Below are 13,265 nucleotides of genomic sequence, written 5' to 3'. Positions count from 1 at the left end.
GCGGCGGTTCGGGAGCCATTCTATTTGGTCTGGGCACTTGAGGCCCTTCAGGCCGAGGCAGCTGTTGACCCGAGAGTTCTCTGTGGCACATTCAGAGGCAAAATCTGTGGATGAAAGCGTTCGCTGACGGACGGGTGAGATCGGGTCGTTCGCTGCCCGTGCGATGCGCCTCCACACCCCCTGAAGCAAGGCCCACGTGTGTTAGCTTAGCGATTAGCGGAGCGGCTGTGGTCTGAAGTGCTCAATATTTGCGCAGAGGTCATCAGGCAGGTGGGGGAACTTTTGTCTATTGTGTGTGGGAGAAGGAGATACCTGACGTTTGAATGTGGCTTTCAATCGTATTAATCCCCATCCCATGCGGAGTGCGCTGTTAAAGAAAGAGGTGGGCGTCATTCAATATTTAATCAAAAGCAACTATATGTGCGAGTCCCACTCTACTTTGTCTGTGTAGCTACAACCCCGGTAGAGCTGCAAGTAACGATTCGTTTCATTACTGATTAATCTGTAGATTATTTTCTCGATTAGCCGATTAGTTGTCTGGTCCGTGTTTCCAAAACTCCCAAGATGACTTGTTTTTTGTCTGCACTTATCAAAGATATTTAGTTTACTGTCACAGTGGAGCAAAGAAACCAGAAAATATTCACATCTAAGAAGCTGAAATCAGAGAATTTAGATTTTTTTTCTTGAGCTGATTCATCGACATTCAAAATAGTTGGTGATTAATTGAGTAGTCGATTACTAATCGATTAACTGTTGCAGCTATTCAGTTGTTCACTCCTGAAGTTACGGTCCGTCTCTGGCTACGACCGGGTGTCGCGCCCAGATAGAAATAACTCAACGACTGTTGGATCACGGATTGTCTTTGAATGTGACAAATGTGACAAGTGAAATCTCATGTACAACTGTTGGAGTCATTGCCATGAAATATGCTACAGACATTCAAGGTCCTGCCTTGAAATTTCAAAGGTCAAAATTTTAATGAATCCCGTGTCCAGTAAATTTGGTTTATGACCAAATACCTGCACAGCTAATTACCGCTAATTCACTCCTAAGCTGCAATTTGTGTTTAGTGCTAATCAGCGACTGTTAGAGTGCCAACACACTAAATTAGGAAGGGAAACGTTACACGTGTCAGACATCAGCGTGGCGGCTTGTAAACCCATTGACGAATTGTTTAGTAGCTCAGGCTCTCTGACATATAGATGTATTTTTGTTGTTGTTGTTTTGCATCTGAAAATCTTAATTTTTGTTTTCCTTTTTGTCATTTTTCTTGCAGAAGCTGAAGCAGAAGAATCAGCAGCTGAAGCAGATCATGGACCAACTGCGCAACCTCATCTGGGAGATCAACTCCATGCTGGCTGTCAGGAGCTGAGACACACACACACACTCACACACGTACACACACGTACACACACATGCACACTTTCACAACTAATCACGGGCAGGAAGACACGGTAGTTAGCTGGACGAGTGACAGGGTAGCACAGACCGGCTTGGGCTGCACTTTACAGAAGAAATGGAGACTTTGCCGATTTCTGCCTGTTTGCTGAAGAAGAAGAAGACGGAAAAACAAACAAGAGGAGACAAATGAAGACAAAAGGACACCTCACATTAAAGGGCGGAGGGCGCGATGGTAGAAAACACTCTGTCTACCTCGATATAGTTCACTTAAATCAGCCTCACGACTCTGAAGTAATCCGAAGTTTTGCTATACCATGTTTTATCTACTTGTAGGTACTAGCTCAATAGAGACATATTGATATATTATTTAATCCCCATGTTCTGTACATTTAGTCCCTAAAGTTAAAGAGTTTTCTTAACGCCTTTTAAGAAAAATATACATTGTGGTAAAACAAAGAGTTTTATTCTCACTATATTGATCAGATGATTTTATTTGATGTAAACTTATTGATGTTTCTCTCTGATTGGATTTGACGTGACATTATAATGAATTCTGCTGTAAGATAAACGTTGCTGTGATTTCTTTTTTCACGCCAACTCCAAGAAATCAAAAGTTAACTTCGGACTAAACACACTACTTCCTCAACTTGAAAGTTATTCGTCATAAAATCTCAGCCAGCACAAAACAATAAATGCAGAGTAAAAAGAAAACAATGTTGAAGGGGGAGGAGTCATCTTTAGCCTACAAAAACAGCTCCGAAAAGAAAAAAAATTAGTAATTGGCATAATGTAGATTTTCACAGCACAAATTCCATCATCATGATGTGTGTCATGTCATTTGCACCAATGTGCTGCTATTATAAACCAAAAAATAGTTTTTAAATTCACATTGACTCTCATTCATGGTAGCTTAACATCGTTTGTGGCAAAACGCGTGATGCAGCTCCGATTTTAAAACCCCTGTCGTCTGAGCCCGGCTTTACGAGTTCAGACATCCGGAGGGAGCTCGGAGTAGAGCCGCTGCTCCTTCGTGTCGAAATGAGCAAGTCGACGTGGCCTGGGTGACTTCCATTGGTTCTCTGGACACGTCGGGCAGGAAGCCCCGGGGCGGACTCGGAGCACGCTGGAGACGAGACTATATATCTCATCTGGCCTGGGAAGGCCTCGGGATCCCCCAGGAGGAGGAGCTGGAAAACGTCGCTGGGGGAGAAGGATGTCTGGGCTTCGTCGTTGCTTAAGCTGCTGCGACCGCAACCGGAATCCAAATCTAACGGGGCAGCAAATTGTCGAATGGATGTCTTCTTACTCTCAGGGAGGAAAAATGATTGCTCCTGAGAGAGTGATATGTTGTCTCCTCTGACACTTTCAGCCACAAAGTTGGACTTTATGATGTATTATAGTTTCCTGACAGAAACAAAGTCCGTCAAAACTCAAATTTTGGGGTGAGGATGCGAACTAAGAGAGATTCAAGAACTTTTTTTCCTTCCACTTCCAATCGAGGCGGATCCAGGATATTAATGTATGAGACAAACCTTCTACCGATATATTTGCTAATTGCCTAGAAACATCAATGCACAACATGAACAAACAATCTTGACACAGATTCATCTCTGATTTGCATTTTTGGACAAACAATGTCATGGTGACTTTCTGAATGACCTCAACCTTCCTTTTTCTCTGCTGCTCTCTTATTCGCTGACTTATACGAATGTATCTTCAACAAGATGAGATCAGTTGACATATTGGGCGGATTTGTTTAGATCCACATCGTAACAACATAGACATCCTCTTAAATGTTGCTCAGCCATCGTTTCAATGAACGAATGAAGGATTAGATAAATTAAGGCCTGATGTGCATGAGTGCAGCCTGATTTTCCACAGCGTCACGCTGAGTGGTTTGGAGCTAAACAAATCTGACAGTTGTCTGAGGAGTTGTGTGAGTGATCAAAGTTTGATTTATTGCCGCAGAAATACTTGTGTTGTGACTCAGATCCCAGCCATTGGTGTTTCAAAGCTGCATTTTCCCTCCTGGCTCTGTGAAGCTGCGAAGGTTGTGGTCGGTCTACGAGGTGAGAGCATCCACCTTTGTTTTGCATCCATCAAAAGATTATTTTTTTTTTGCTAGCACTGCATCTTGTGATAAGCTCGTAGTCACTGGTGAATATTTCTGCCCGAAAGTCATCCAACACTGCGGGAGCTTTCTTAAATAATAGCGGAGTTGTTGTTGTCAAGGGGTGTTTAACTTTTGAAAAGTCTCATTTGGAGGATGAGAAAAGCGAGTGGTAAAGAGAGGGACCAAGACTTTAATCCAACACAAACATGAGCTAAAATCTGTGGACACGTGCAAACACGTAGTCATATGAGAAAAATCGGTGTCTGATATAGGTGCGTTTAATAATTCAGAGCAAAGCCGAGGGTCATATCTGAGGTGTTATGAGGCTTTTGTCCTCGGGGAGACACAGAATGACGGCACAGTATTGGAGGAGCAAACAGGCCTTTCAGCAGAGTAGAAAGAAAAAAAAATCAATGCTCGTGAGTAGCGACTAATAAACCCCTCCTCAGTGGTCTAATACAGTGCTGGTTATTATACTGTATCTCTGAGGGCAATGCAGCATTGCAAGACTATTATAACCAATGGAGTGTGTTCTCACTCAGCCGAGGCAGAGGTCAGGGGCTGAGGAAGTGTGCAGGGTTACACTCTGATGTCGAGCAAAAAAGCAAGAACACACAAATGCGGGAACAATTATGACTCCACACTCAGTGTTTCGTACAGTGTTCTGTAAATTCCTTCCCGATGTGTACGTAAATGCACATGTAAATTTCTTCATAAACACATCCTGTTATAAAAGGACACAAAGAGATGCGGTTATCATCAAATATGAGTTTATTTTTTATAAATCATTCTTACAAAATTGGCATTTTATCTATTTCATTTGTGACCCCTATAAAAGTCTTCTGTTAATTACAAGGTAGGAGGGAGGAGAAGGCATCAGGACAGTCCGTCACAGATCGACGTGCTGACGTGATTCAGCCGATCAAACTGATAAATAATCCCAAAACGGGGAGTGGTCATGCGTGGTCGCCTTAGCAACAGTGTCCCCACCTAAAACACACAGAGATGAAAACGAGGGTGTGTTTCATAATGAGAGAATGGAAGCTGTGTCTCATCCAGTGTACGAAAGGCTCGGGCTGCGCGGCGTCACTGCGGCCCGTCGACTGGAAATGCTCTCGGACAGACTCAAGAACTGAAATGTTGATTTAAAAAAAGGAAAAAAAAGAAGGCACAAATCAAGAACAGACTGGTTTCCAGAAAACAAATGACCGACTGCGCGGAACTTTTTTGGGGGTAAAAACCTTCCCGACAACGATAACTTGCATAATGTTCCTCAGGCGTTTTTTTTTAACTCACACTCGTCTCACTCTGGCAGAGACGCCAGATTTCTGTTGCCAACTTATCTGCCCCTGAAATCAAGCTGTGAAAGAGGCAATTTAAATACAAACTGTGTCAGAGCCCCAGACCCATAATTGCAAATGCATTGTGGGGGGAAGATGTTACAACAGCATCTAAAAAAACTGTTTCCATCTGGTAAAAGGGGACTCAGCTGCTTATTATTCCCCGTGTTTCCGTATGGCGTAGTCTTTATTGGGGCTTTGCAATTTGACTCCCGTGGAGAGGCAAGATGGTTGCGGACCAATCCAATCCTCCTCCCATCGCCGGCGTATGCAATCTTGTTCAGGAGTCAAAACTCCCGATTCTTACGACTCTGAACATCTCTCTCTCGTGATGGACCAATGCGGAGTGAAACATAACATGAGTTGTGTATCGGCATCTGTTTGGATAAACGTGCGCAGCGTGTGGAGAATAAAAATGAATAAATACCATTAGCTCCTCTCAGCGATGCCGGATCAGTCGTATGTTCTCGCCACGGCATCTCGAATCGTACGGTGCTCTTTTTTTTTCTCTTTCTTAAAGTTTTTTTTTTCTTTCCAAAAAATAAATATGTCTATGTACAGAGCTGGGAGTTGCAGGGATTTGAAATGGGTGGTGGTTGGTGGTGGTGTGTTTTTTTTTTTTTTTTTGCAAAGCTGGGGGATGTGGTTCTCTCAAGGATGATCAACAACAGTGATTGAAACAATCAGACATAAAAAAAAAGGCTTTGATATGGATTCAAACAATATGGTTCTCTGAGGATGAAATGGGCACCAGATGCAGACTGAGAGAAGTTTTTTCTCAGAATCACATGTTGCAGATGTTTCAACACTTTGTTGTGACTCGGCATTAAACAAATCATAAATCTCTCCTGGCCCCCCCCCCCCAAAAAAACACAATCCAAACTTTAAAAGTCCCAGAATGTCAAAATACAAACATCATATTCAAAACAATGATGGATGAGGGATTCGATATGAGACGCTGTAGCAGTATTGAAAGCGTGAACCTCTGTTGAACGACCGCCGCTGATCAACGCGCACGCTGACATGCTTCGGCTGAGAGACATTGTGCCGAATGTCCTGCCTCACAGAAAAGGCCACTAAAAGCACACTGCTTTTCATTCAGAGTGTCTGCGAACTGAACGCGTGAGCGAGATGAGGGACGGCCGCATGCTGCGCGCACACAACACGGAGACGGACAATTTTCTCAGACAGCCTCTTTGAAATGTTCAATCGAGAGGTCGAGGCGGCTGATTTTGTAGTATTTCCCATTCGCTCGTCCGATGTTTAAGGTGCAAAAAATGTCAGGGGCGGTTTGACGATGTGATGTGAGCAGGGGAGGGAGAGGAGAGAGAGAGAGAAAAAAAGCTGCCCTCCCCAAGGCTATAGCATTATCCAGCAGGTCATATTTGTGGGTCACCGCTTTCACAACACAATGGCCCATAATGTTAGAGTGTTTCATCAACAGCTCATCCCCAGGGGAATAATGCGGCACTCCAAAATGAAATGGGTTTAAGCTAATTGGAGCCCAAAACATATCTCTGCCTGACAAATGGAGGAGAAAACCTTTTGTCAACCTAATGGCTCCGAGGTCCTCTGATATGTCACGGGGAGGGAGGGAGGGAAAAAGGGCGGCAGGAGAGAGCAACATTGGACTGATGACTAGAATACTTCAACAGGAGAGCGCCGAGGCATCTCAGACTGATGTAGGCAACGTGATGTGCAATAAACAATTTTAAAAGGCAGACTCTGATGTCAGAATGGCACTCAGCGTTAAAAAAAGAAAGAAAAGAATCTCTCTAGACAAGCACTCGCACTGTGAAATGTCGCCGGTCACCAAAAGACCCTGCTATTCTCTGCAACGACGGTTCTCTGAGGCCGTGCGGGACGAGGACGGGAAAATAAAATAAAATAATGGGGGCGAAACAAGTTTGTGTTAGGATGCAGCGTTCTGCTCCATTTCATACGGAAATGTTCATTTCGCTCGTTCCGAACGGAGGGAAAATGTCCTCCACTCGAGCTTATGGTTGGATGAGCCAACTTCTCAAGGGCTCTGTACACGCACACAAACACACACTCTCACACACGCAGGAGAGTGAAACTGCAGAGCGTTTGAAGGGGGTGGGGAAATAAAAGATGATGAAAGTATGGAAAAAAAAAAAAAGATAAGAAAAGTACAACTGCCATGGGTAAAACGGGGATATGAGGCGAGATGTTTTTCTAACTTATCTCGGCGATAACAGAGAAGCAGATAGACCGTTAACAAAAGCCATATCGTCAGATCACAGAGGGAATGAGCTGAAGATGGGAACAGACGCGGGATGTTTTCAGACCTTCAGGCTCAAGGATGTGTGCGCGTTGATATCCAAGGATATCGGAGAGCAACGGCTGGACACCGCTGCAAAACAAAACAAAACGGTACAACTAAAGAAACAGGGTTTCCCAGGCTGTAAAAAGGGGGTTAGGTAGTGAGTCCAGGGGTTGCTAGGGGCGACCGGTATAGGATTTGTGGTGGGGCTGGGGGGTTGCCAGGTTCGCGAACGCCTTCCCTCTTCTACCGTCCTGTACATGTGCCGAATGAGCAGGGGAGTCGACGTCGCTCCTTGTTCGCGTCGTACAAAAAAATATTCTTCTATTCAAGAGTTTCTCGTCGTCAGTAGTGTGTGTGGTGCCGTGTGTGAAACACGCACTGCACTGTTTGGCTTGTCCACCAGCTTTGTGTGTACTGTTTTTTGTTTGTGTTTTTTTTTTTTTCAAATCCAAACACCATCTGCTCGATTTTCCTACTCGTCCCTCTCCGCGTCAAGTCCTGGCAGCGGCAGCGGCGGTGGCGGCGTGGTCATTGGCAATGTGCTGAGTGGAAGACAGAGCGGCGACGCTCCCCGTCCATCCTGCTGCTGCCGTAGTCCTACGACGTCTACTCTCCGCCGAGTCGGTCCCTCGCGCCTCCCCCTGCGCGGGGTCTCCCCCGAGGGGGCGCCAGTCCTGTCAGAGCCTCTCGATGTCCCTGTATTTCTTGCGGAGGATGGAGACCTGGTCCTTGAACAGGACGGGGTCCAGCCGCATCTGCGAGTGGACGAGCGGCATGCCGCCAAACCAGCTGGCGAACTTGTTCATGCAGGTCTGCCGCTGGGCGAAGTGGTCGGGGTCGGCCCAGCGAGACGCCCTCGAAGACTGAGGAGAGAGAGAGAGAATCGTTTTTAGAGTCATCAGTGTTATGAATAATCATCAGGTTTATATCAGTGATTCTCAACCGGGGCGATTGTGTCCCAGAGGGCGGACGTGGAGAGACTGAGGAGGAGCTCGACTAATCGGAGAAATTAGGGATCATGATTTAAATTTGTGTTTTAAAAAAATTAACAACCGCTTAGGATCCAAATTGGTGTGTTCCTGATCTTTATCACATGTAATGTCACAATAACCTTTACGCTATGATTGCATGAAGCAAACACCTCCCACGCACCTGAGTCACCGCTTAAAACCACATCGTCAAAAATCTCAGCAGTATGCGAGCAGAGAAATGTAAAAAGCAATAAATGATCCATCATCAGAAAGATGACCAGCTGAAATAGCTAAATGCAAACAGTAATTTTTAAATGGCTGAAAGATCAAGAGATGAGTAGAGGAATCACAACTAGAAGCCGAAAAAAAAAGAAGATATGTGATGATATGAAAACCGAATAATATAGACTAAACAATGCAGGAAAGATCTGCATTCATGTTCATTTTCTCTATTCGAATTCAATATATTTGGTTGTATCCGTGTTTTCTTTTCATTTATAGTTATTTATAATAAAGTTTATGGTTAAATTGTTAAATATCAAGCTTCGATTACATTTTTTTGTCTTTAGTGTTCGATGACGACATCATAGGAATCGTTGCCATTCCCCCCACAGATATAAATGTCGGCTGTCACTACAGTTTATGTCTGTACCATATCGGTCGGGGCTCCAGACCAAAACCAGCCTTAATATCATCTACATAACTGTATCAATATCTACATATTTTAAAGCCACTTTAAAATCCACACATCTGGAACAGTGTGTCCATGAAAGTTCACTCGAGCTCATCCAATACTTCAGATCACCGGCGGAACGGAGACGTTCAGGACACATGAAAAAGACTGACGGTGACTCTCATCTGCATCCGAACGTCAGCCACAGTGAGGAGAGAAAACCATTACTGAACACGACATTAACGCTCCTCAATAAATCATCCGCTGGCTCACTTCCTATATTTTGGAATAGAAATGATGATGTAATGCTTTATAAGACCGACACGACTTCCTCTCTTGTGTTTTCCGCTGTCGCTAACTTGTCCTGTTTACCGTATAAAGCAACGAGAGTTCACTCCAGAACTTCATTGGTTTTAAAAACAAATAACCACTACATCTACATGTTTTCTTCAATTCAGAACACGTTTGACTCTCACCTGTCCCATCATGGTCTCCTTATACTGTTTCTTCTGCGTGACCTTGATGGGAGGCAGCTTGGTGACGGCGGACACCAGGAAGTTCATCAGGATGTCCTCGCAGTTGGCCAGCTGGTCCACCATGCTCTTCAGACTCGTGGGCAAGTAGCTGGTGTAGAGATGATGGTAATACCTGCGGGAGACGAGATTAATACGTAAAATAAATTACATTTCAGACATTTAAATATTGACCCAACACACACACAGAAAAAACTACGCAGAACTTATTTTAAATGCATCACAAATTTTGCGACACCTTTTTTGTGTCGAAAGTCGAAGCCCCTGGATAAAACCCAATTCAACCAGGTGACAAATTCTTCGAGTCCTCAGACGGATGGACATCGGACTCATCGAAAGCGTTTAAGCGTCGGCGGCCGCCGTGATTGGCTGACTCCGGATTAATGGACTGTTCCCATCACGGCCGAGCGAGGCCACATCGAAGCTGACAGGGGGGCTGTGGTTTCACTTAACGCGGGAACGGAACACGGCGTGTAGCAGACAAATTGACATTTTGGATGAAACACGGCGCGTGTTTCCTGAGGCTGCACTTCGACGAACATCACACCCACTTTCATGATCTACAGATCACCGCATCAAAGAGAGTCGTATCAAAAGAGAGAGAGAGAGAGAGACACTGGAGAGCAGAGCTGTGATCCTCGTATAAGAGAACAGGAGAGGAGAGAATAGAAGAAGAGCGTGAGAGAAAACAGCAGAGCAGTGTAAACACGGAAAGGAAAGCAGATGTGTGTTGATACCTGTGGTAGATGGCCGCCCCGGTCAGGACCATCGAGTAGTCGTTGGTCCACTTGGACGTGTAGCCCCAGCGCTCCTTGTTGCTGTCCCAGAAGTGGCTGCGTGCGGGGTAGCCCACAATGCGCTCCGGAAAACTCTGCCAGACAGTGAAGGCAAAGTCCACCTGGACGGAGAGAGAGACACACGGCGAGTTTACAAACTGTGTTTAAAACATTTACATACCGACGGGTCCAACTTTATAACTATTCGAAAAGGAGGTCCTTTGTTATTGGAACAAGTGGCTTCATTCGTTCTTAAATATCTCATTTACTAATGTTTTGAATATCAGTAACAACTGGTTATAACGTTTGGGTTGCCAGGTTGGGAAAAAGGAAATAACTTTGGATTGTTTTCATCCTCCTACAAAAAAATCCCTTCATTCATTACTTTTAGTTTTCCATTTAATTTAGTTCATACATTACTTGTAGCTATGTTAAGCATGCCTTAAAACAAACATACATTATTTCTTAAATTATTTTTATAATTATGTCACCAAACCTGAACCCTTCCAACATTTATAAATGCCACCAAATAAGATATGAAGACAAACCAGAGGGAGTTTTCCAAACCTGACAACCTTCGTCGTTAAAGGCTTATGACTAATGTACAAAGTGTTCATCAATAAAAAATGTAACCTTAAAGTTACAGTTTATATACTGTTACAGTATAAATACCTCATTAAAAGAAATAGGTACTACAAAATATCTCCTGCCTATCCTCCAAAATGAAAACATTTGTAAATGCAACAAAGCAAGATGAAGAAACCCTGGAGGAACAAAACGCCGGGAAATGAAGCGAATCCCAGATTCGTTTTTGTTTAAATATGTAATGTTCGGAGTTAACCGCATCTATTCATAGTTTATATTGTGTAAGAGGAAAAAAAAGACAGAGAGGAAAACATAAAGTGATTACAGGGGGAGCCGACAAAGGAACTTGCACAGTCAAGCACACTTTAACGGGGGAAAAAAAGACACCTCATCAAACACAAAGCTGCGTTTCCTAAGCAGCTGCCTGCAGCAAACTTCTGTGGCGGCGATCAAAGCGCTCAATCAAATGAGTTAGATGAAAACATCACAAAGAGCTCGGTGGCTCCACAAACAGCCGCATAGTGCAACACAAACACTACACACAGAGGGTGTTTATATTGTATTATATTAACGGATACTTAATCAAAATCCACCATTAAACATGATAAACATTTCATCCGCTCTTCCTGACAAAGGAAGTCCCCAGGGAAAAGAAGAGGATGAGCTGCGACTCCCTTTTGCTTTCAGATGGGGAAAAAAAGGGAAGATAGCTGAAATGATATCAAAGACATTTTTTGATGTTTGTCACGTTCAAAAGGAAGGACTGCTCAAAACAGAGGGCTTTTATTGTGAAGGATAACTCTCCTCCTCAACGTCCTCACTTCAAAGGCGAAGAGAGCTGAGGACAAAACGGATTTTGTTCTTGGCGGGAGGCCGACGGTGTCACTGAGGCTTCGCTTCTCAAGCTGTGCACTTGACGGTTTTTATAAGACGGGAAGGGTGAATGGACGAGGACACACTTCAGTAATCTGTCATTGGACATTCGTGTTAATTTGCTCGCGGCACCGGCATCAACGTTGCCTCGTCTCCAAAACTTGTTTTTTCTTTTTTCGACCAGATATGCCTTCATGGGAGAAGCGCGGGTAGATTCTGGGATTCCCCCTCCGCTGCCAGCTCTGCCTTGCCATCTTGATCCGCCGCACAAACAGCCTTTATGGGATCTAATTCTGCAATTGTTCAAAGCAACATCTGGCTTCCCATGGTGCGGCGCCAGAACGTGTCCCCGGGAAGAAAGAAACACAGCAACAATCCCGACAGCACGTGGAACAAATATGCCCCATAACAGCGCTGCTTTTCGAACGAAGGGATTCGAGAGGTATGGCAAAAAAAAAAGGTAGAAATGGAAAGAAGAGGAGAGAGAGAAAGAAATGATGGGCAGATGAGAAGAGGTTGGAAAAAAGTAAGACCTCGGGAGTGAAAGTTTGAGTTGTTTACGTGATTCAGGGATCAAGCGGCAGAGTGATAACTTGAAAACATCGGAGACAAAGAGAAAGATAAAAAAAATTAATCTTGAGAGGAAATGCAATCAGAGAGTTGCACTGGCACATGGAAAGAGTTCGTAACGTTGTTTGGTCTCCAGAGGATGAAACTACTGAGCCGGACGGAGAGAAAGAAGAGTTTTCTATTCTTCTACTGTTTTGTAATATATAATAAAAATCACCTCGGTGGTGGACAACACTGTGTCTTCATCCAGGCTGAGGACTGCGTCGGTCACTATGGTCTCGTAGGGCAAGAAGCGGCTGCTCATCACCTGCAGGGGGAGACACAGAGAACACAGGGTTTAAAAGAAGAAAATGGCGTAATTGGAAAACAACAAAATCGGATTCCGCTCTTTCAACAGCGTGGACTAATGCTCATTTGGTTGGATGGATCACATTAAAATGGCTCAAGGAACAAATGTAGAGTCGTATTTTAGAGCTCGTCTCTCTGAAAACAGCGGCCTAACGTGGCTAAAAAGGTGCTTTGAGAGCAATGACAGGGAATCAAAAGACGACGACACTTAAACAACCTGCTGAAAGAAGCTCAAACAGTGGAGCTGAGGCGTAGGATCCAAAGTTCTCGAGCTGGAGAAGTAGTTCTGCAGGTAAATCGTGATGATGAATTTCAGTGAAAAATAACAACTCTTTGTTTCCACTATCAACCGTGTGCATCCTTAATGGTGCCTCGCAAAAGTTCATTGGGATTCAGGGGAGACGACGAGGACGAGCCACAACATCAACAAACATCCAATACCCGCTGCCTCCCGTTTATTTTCAACTGTGGTGGAATCCTGATTACAAGTTTCCATCACCGCCGCGGCGTCGTCTGCTTCAGATCAACAGGGACATACGAATGCTGACGTGTCACGAGGCCTGCCGCACATTTCTCCTCCACTTGTCGAAGACAGATCATGTATATTTAATGGTGGATGGAGCCAAATTGCATAATGGACGACAGCCCTCGATTATTTACTGGGTGCGGAGACAGTGACCTCGGCCTGGTGGGCGGGCGGACGTCTTGACTTTATATAAACAGGAAGTCCTCGGTCCGCCGCCGAGATGAAAGGCGCTCGGATGGGAAGACGATGTGGATGAAGTCCGCCTCCCA

General features: G+C 44.5%; 2 protein-coding genes across 2 annotated transcripts in view; one reads left to right on the top strand and one right to left on the bottom strand.

The window, feature by feature from the left end:
- Positions 1 to 1,969, top strand: part of med30 (mediator complex subunit 30) — a 28,694-nt gene extending 26,725 nt beyond the window's left edge. Inside the window, exon 5 of the mRNA XM_035620127.2 lies at positions 1,277 to 1,969. Coding sequence (XP_035476020.1) covers positions 1,277 to 1,372 — 96 coding nt within the window. The 3' untranslated portion in view covers positions 1,373 to 1,969. The remainder of the gene's footprint in view (positions 1 to 1,276) is intronic.
- Positions 1,970 to 4,267: 2,298 nt separating this feature from the next.
- ext1b (exostosin glycosyltransferase 1b) overlaps positions 4,268 to 13,265 on the bottom strand; it is a 95,352-nt gene continuing 86,354 nt past the window's right edge. The window contains exons 8-11 of the mRNA XM_035620117.2: positions 12,340 to 12,429; positions 10,056 to 10,216; positions 9,262 to 9,433; positions 4,268 to 8,004 (exon numbers count right to left, since the gene is read on the bottom strand). Coding sequence (XP_035476010.1) covers positions 7,819 to 8,004; positions 9,262 to 9,433; positions 10,056 to 10,216; positions 12,340 to 12,429 — 609 coding nt within the window. The 3' untranslated portion in view covers positions 4,268 to 7,818. The remainder of the gene's footprint in view (positions 8,005 to 9,261; positions 9,434 to 10,055; positions 10,217 to 12,339; positions 12,430 to 13,265) is intronic.

The sequence above is a fragment of the Scophthalmus maximus genome, chromosome 22 (assembly GCF_022379125.1).
Source record: "Scophthalmus maximus strain ysfricsl-2021 chromosome 22, ASM2237912v1, whole genome shotgun sequence".
NCBI classification, from domain to species: domain Eukaryota; kingdom Metazoa; phylum Chordata; class Actinopteri; order Pleuronectiformes; family Scophthalmidae; genus Scophthalmus; species Scophthalmus maximus.
The sequence above is the reverse complement of the archived record's forward strand: the minus strand, read 5'-3'. Positions and strand labels throughout refer to the sequence as shown.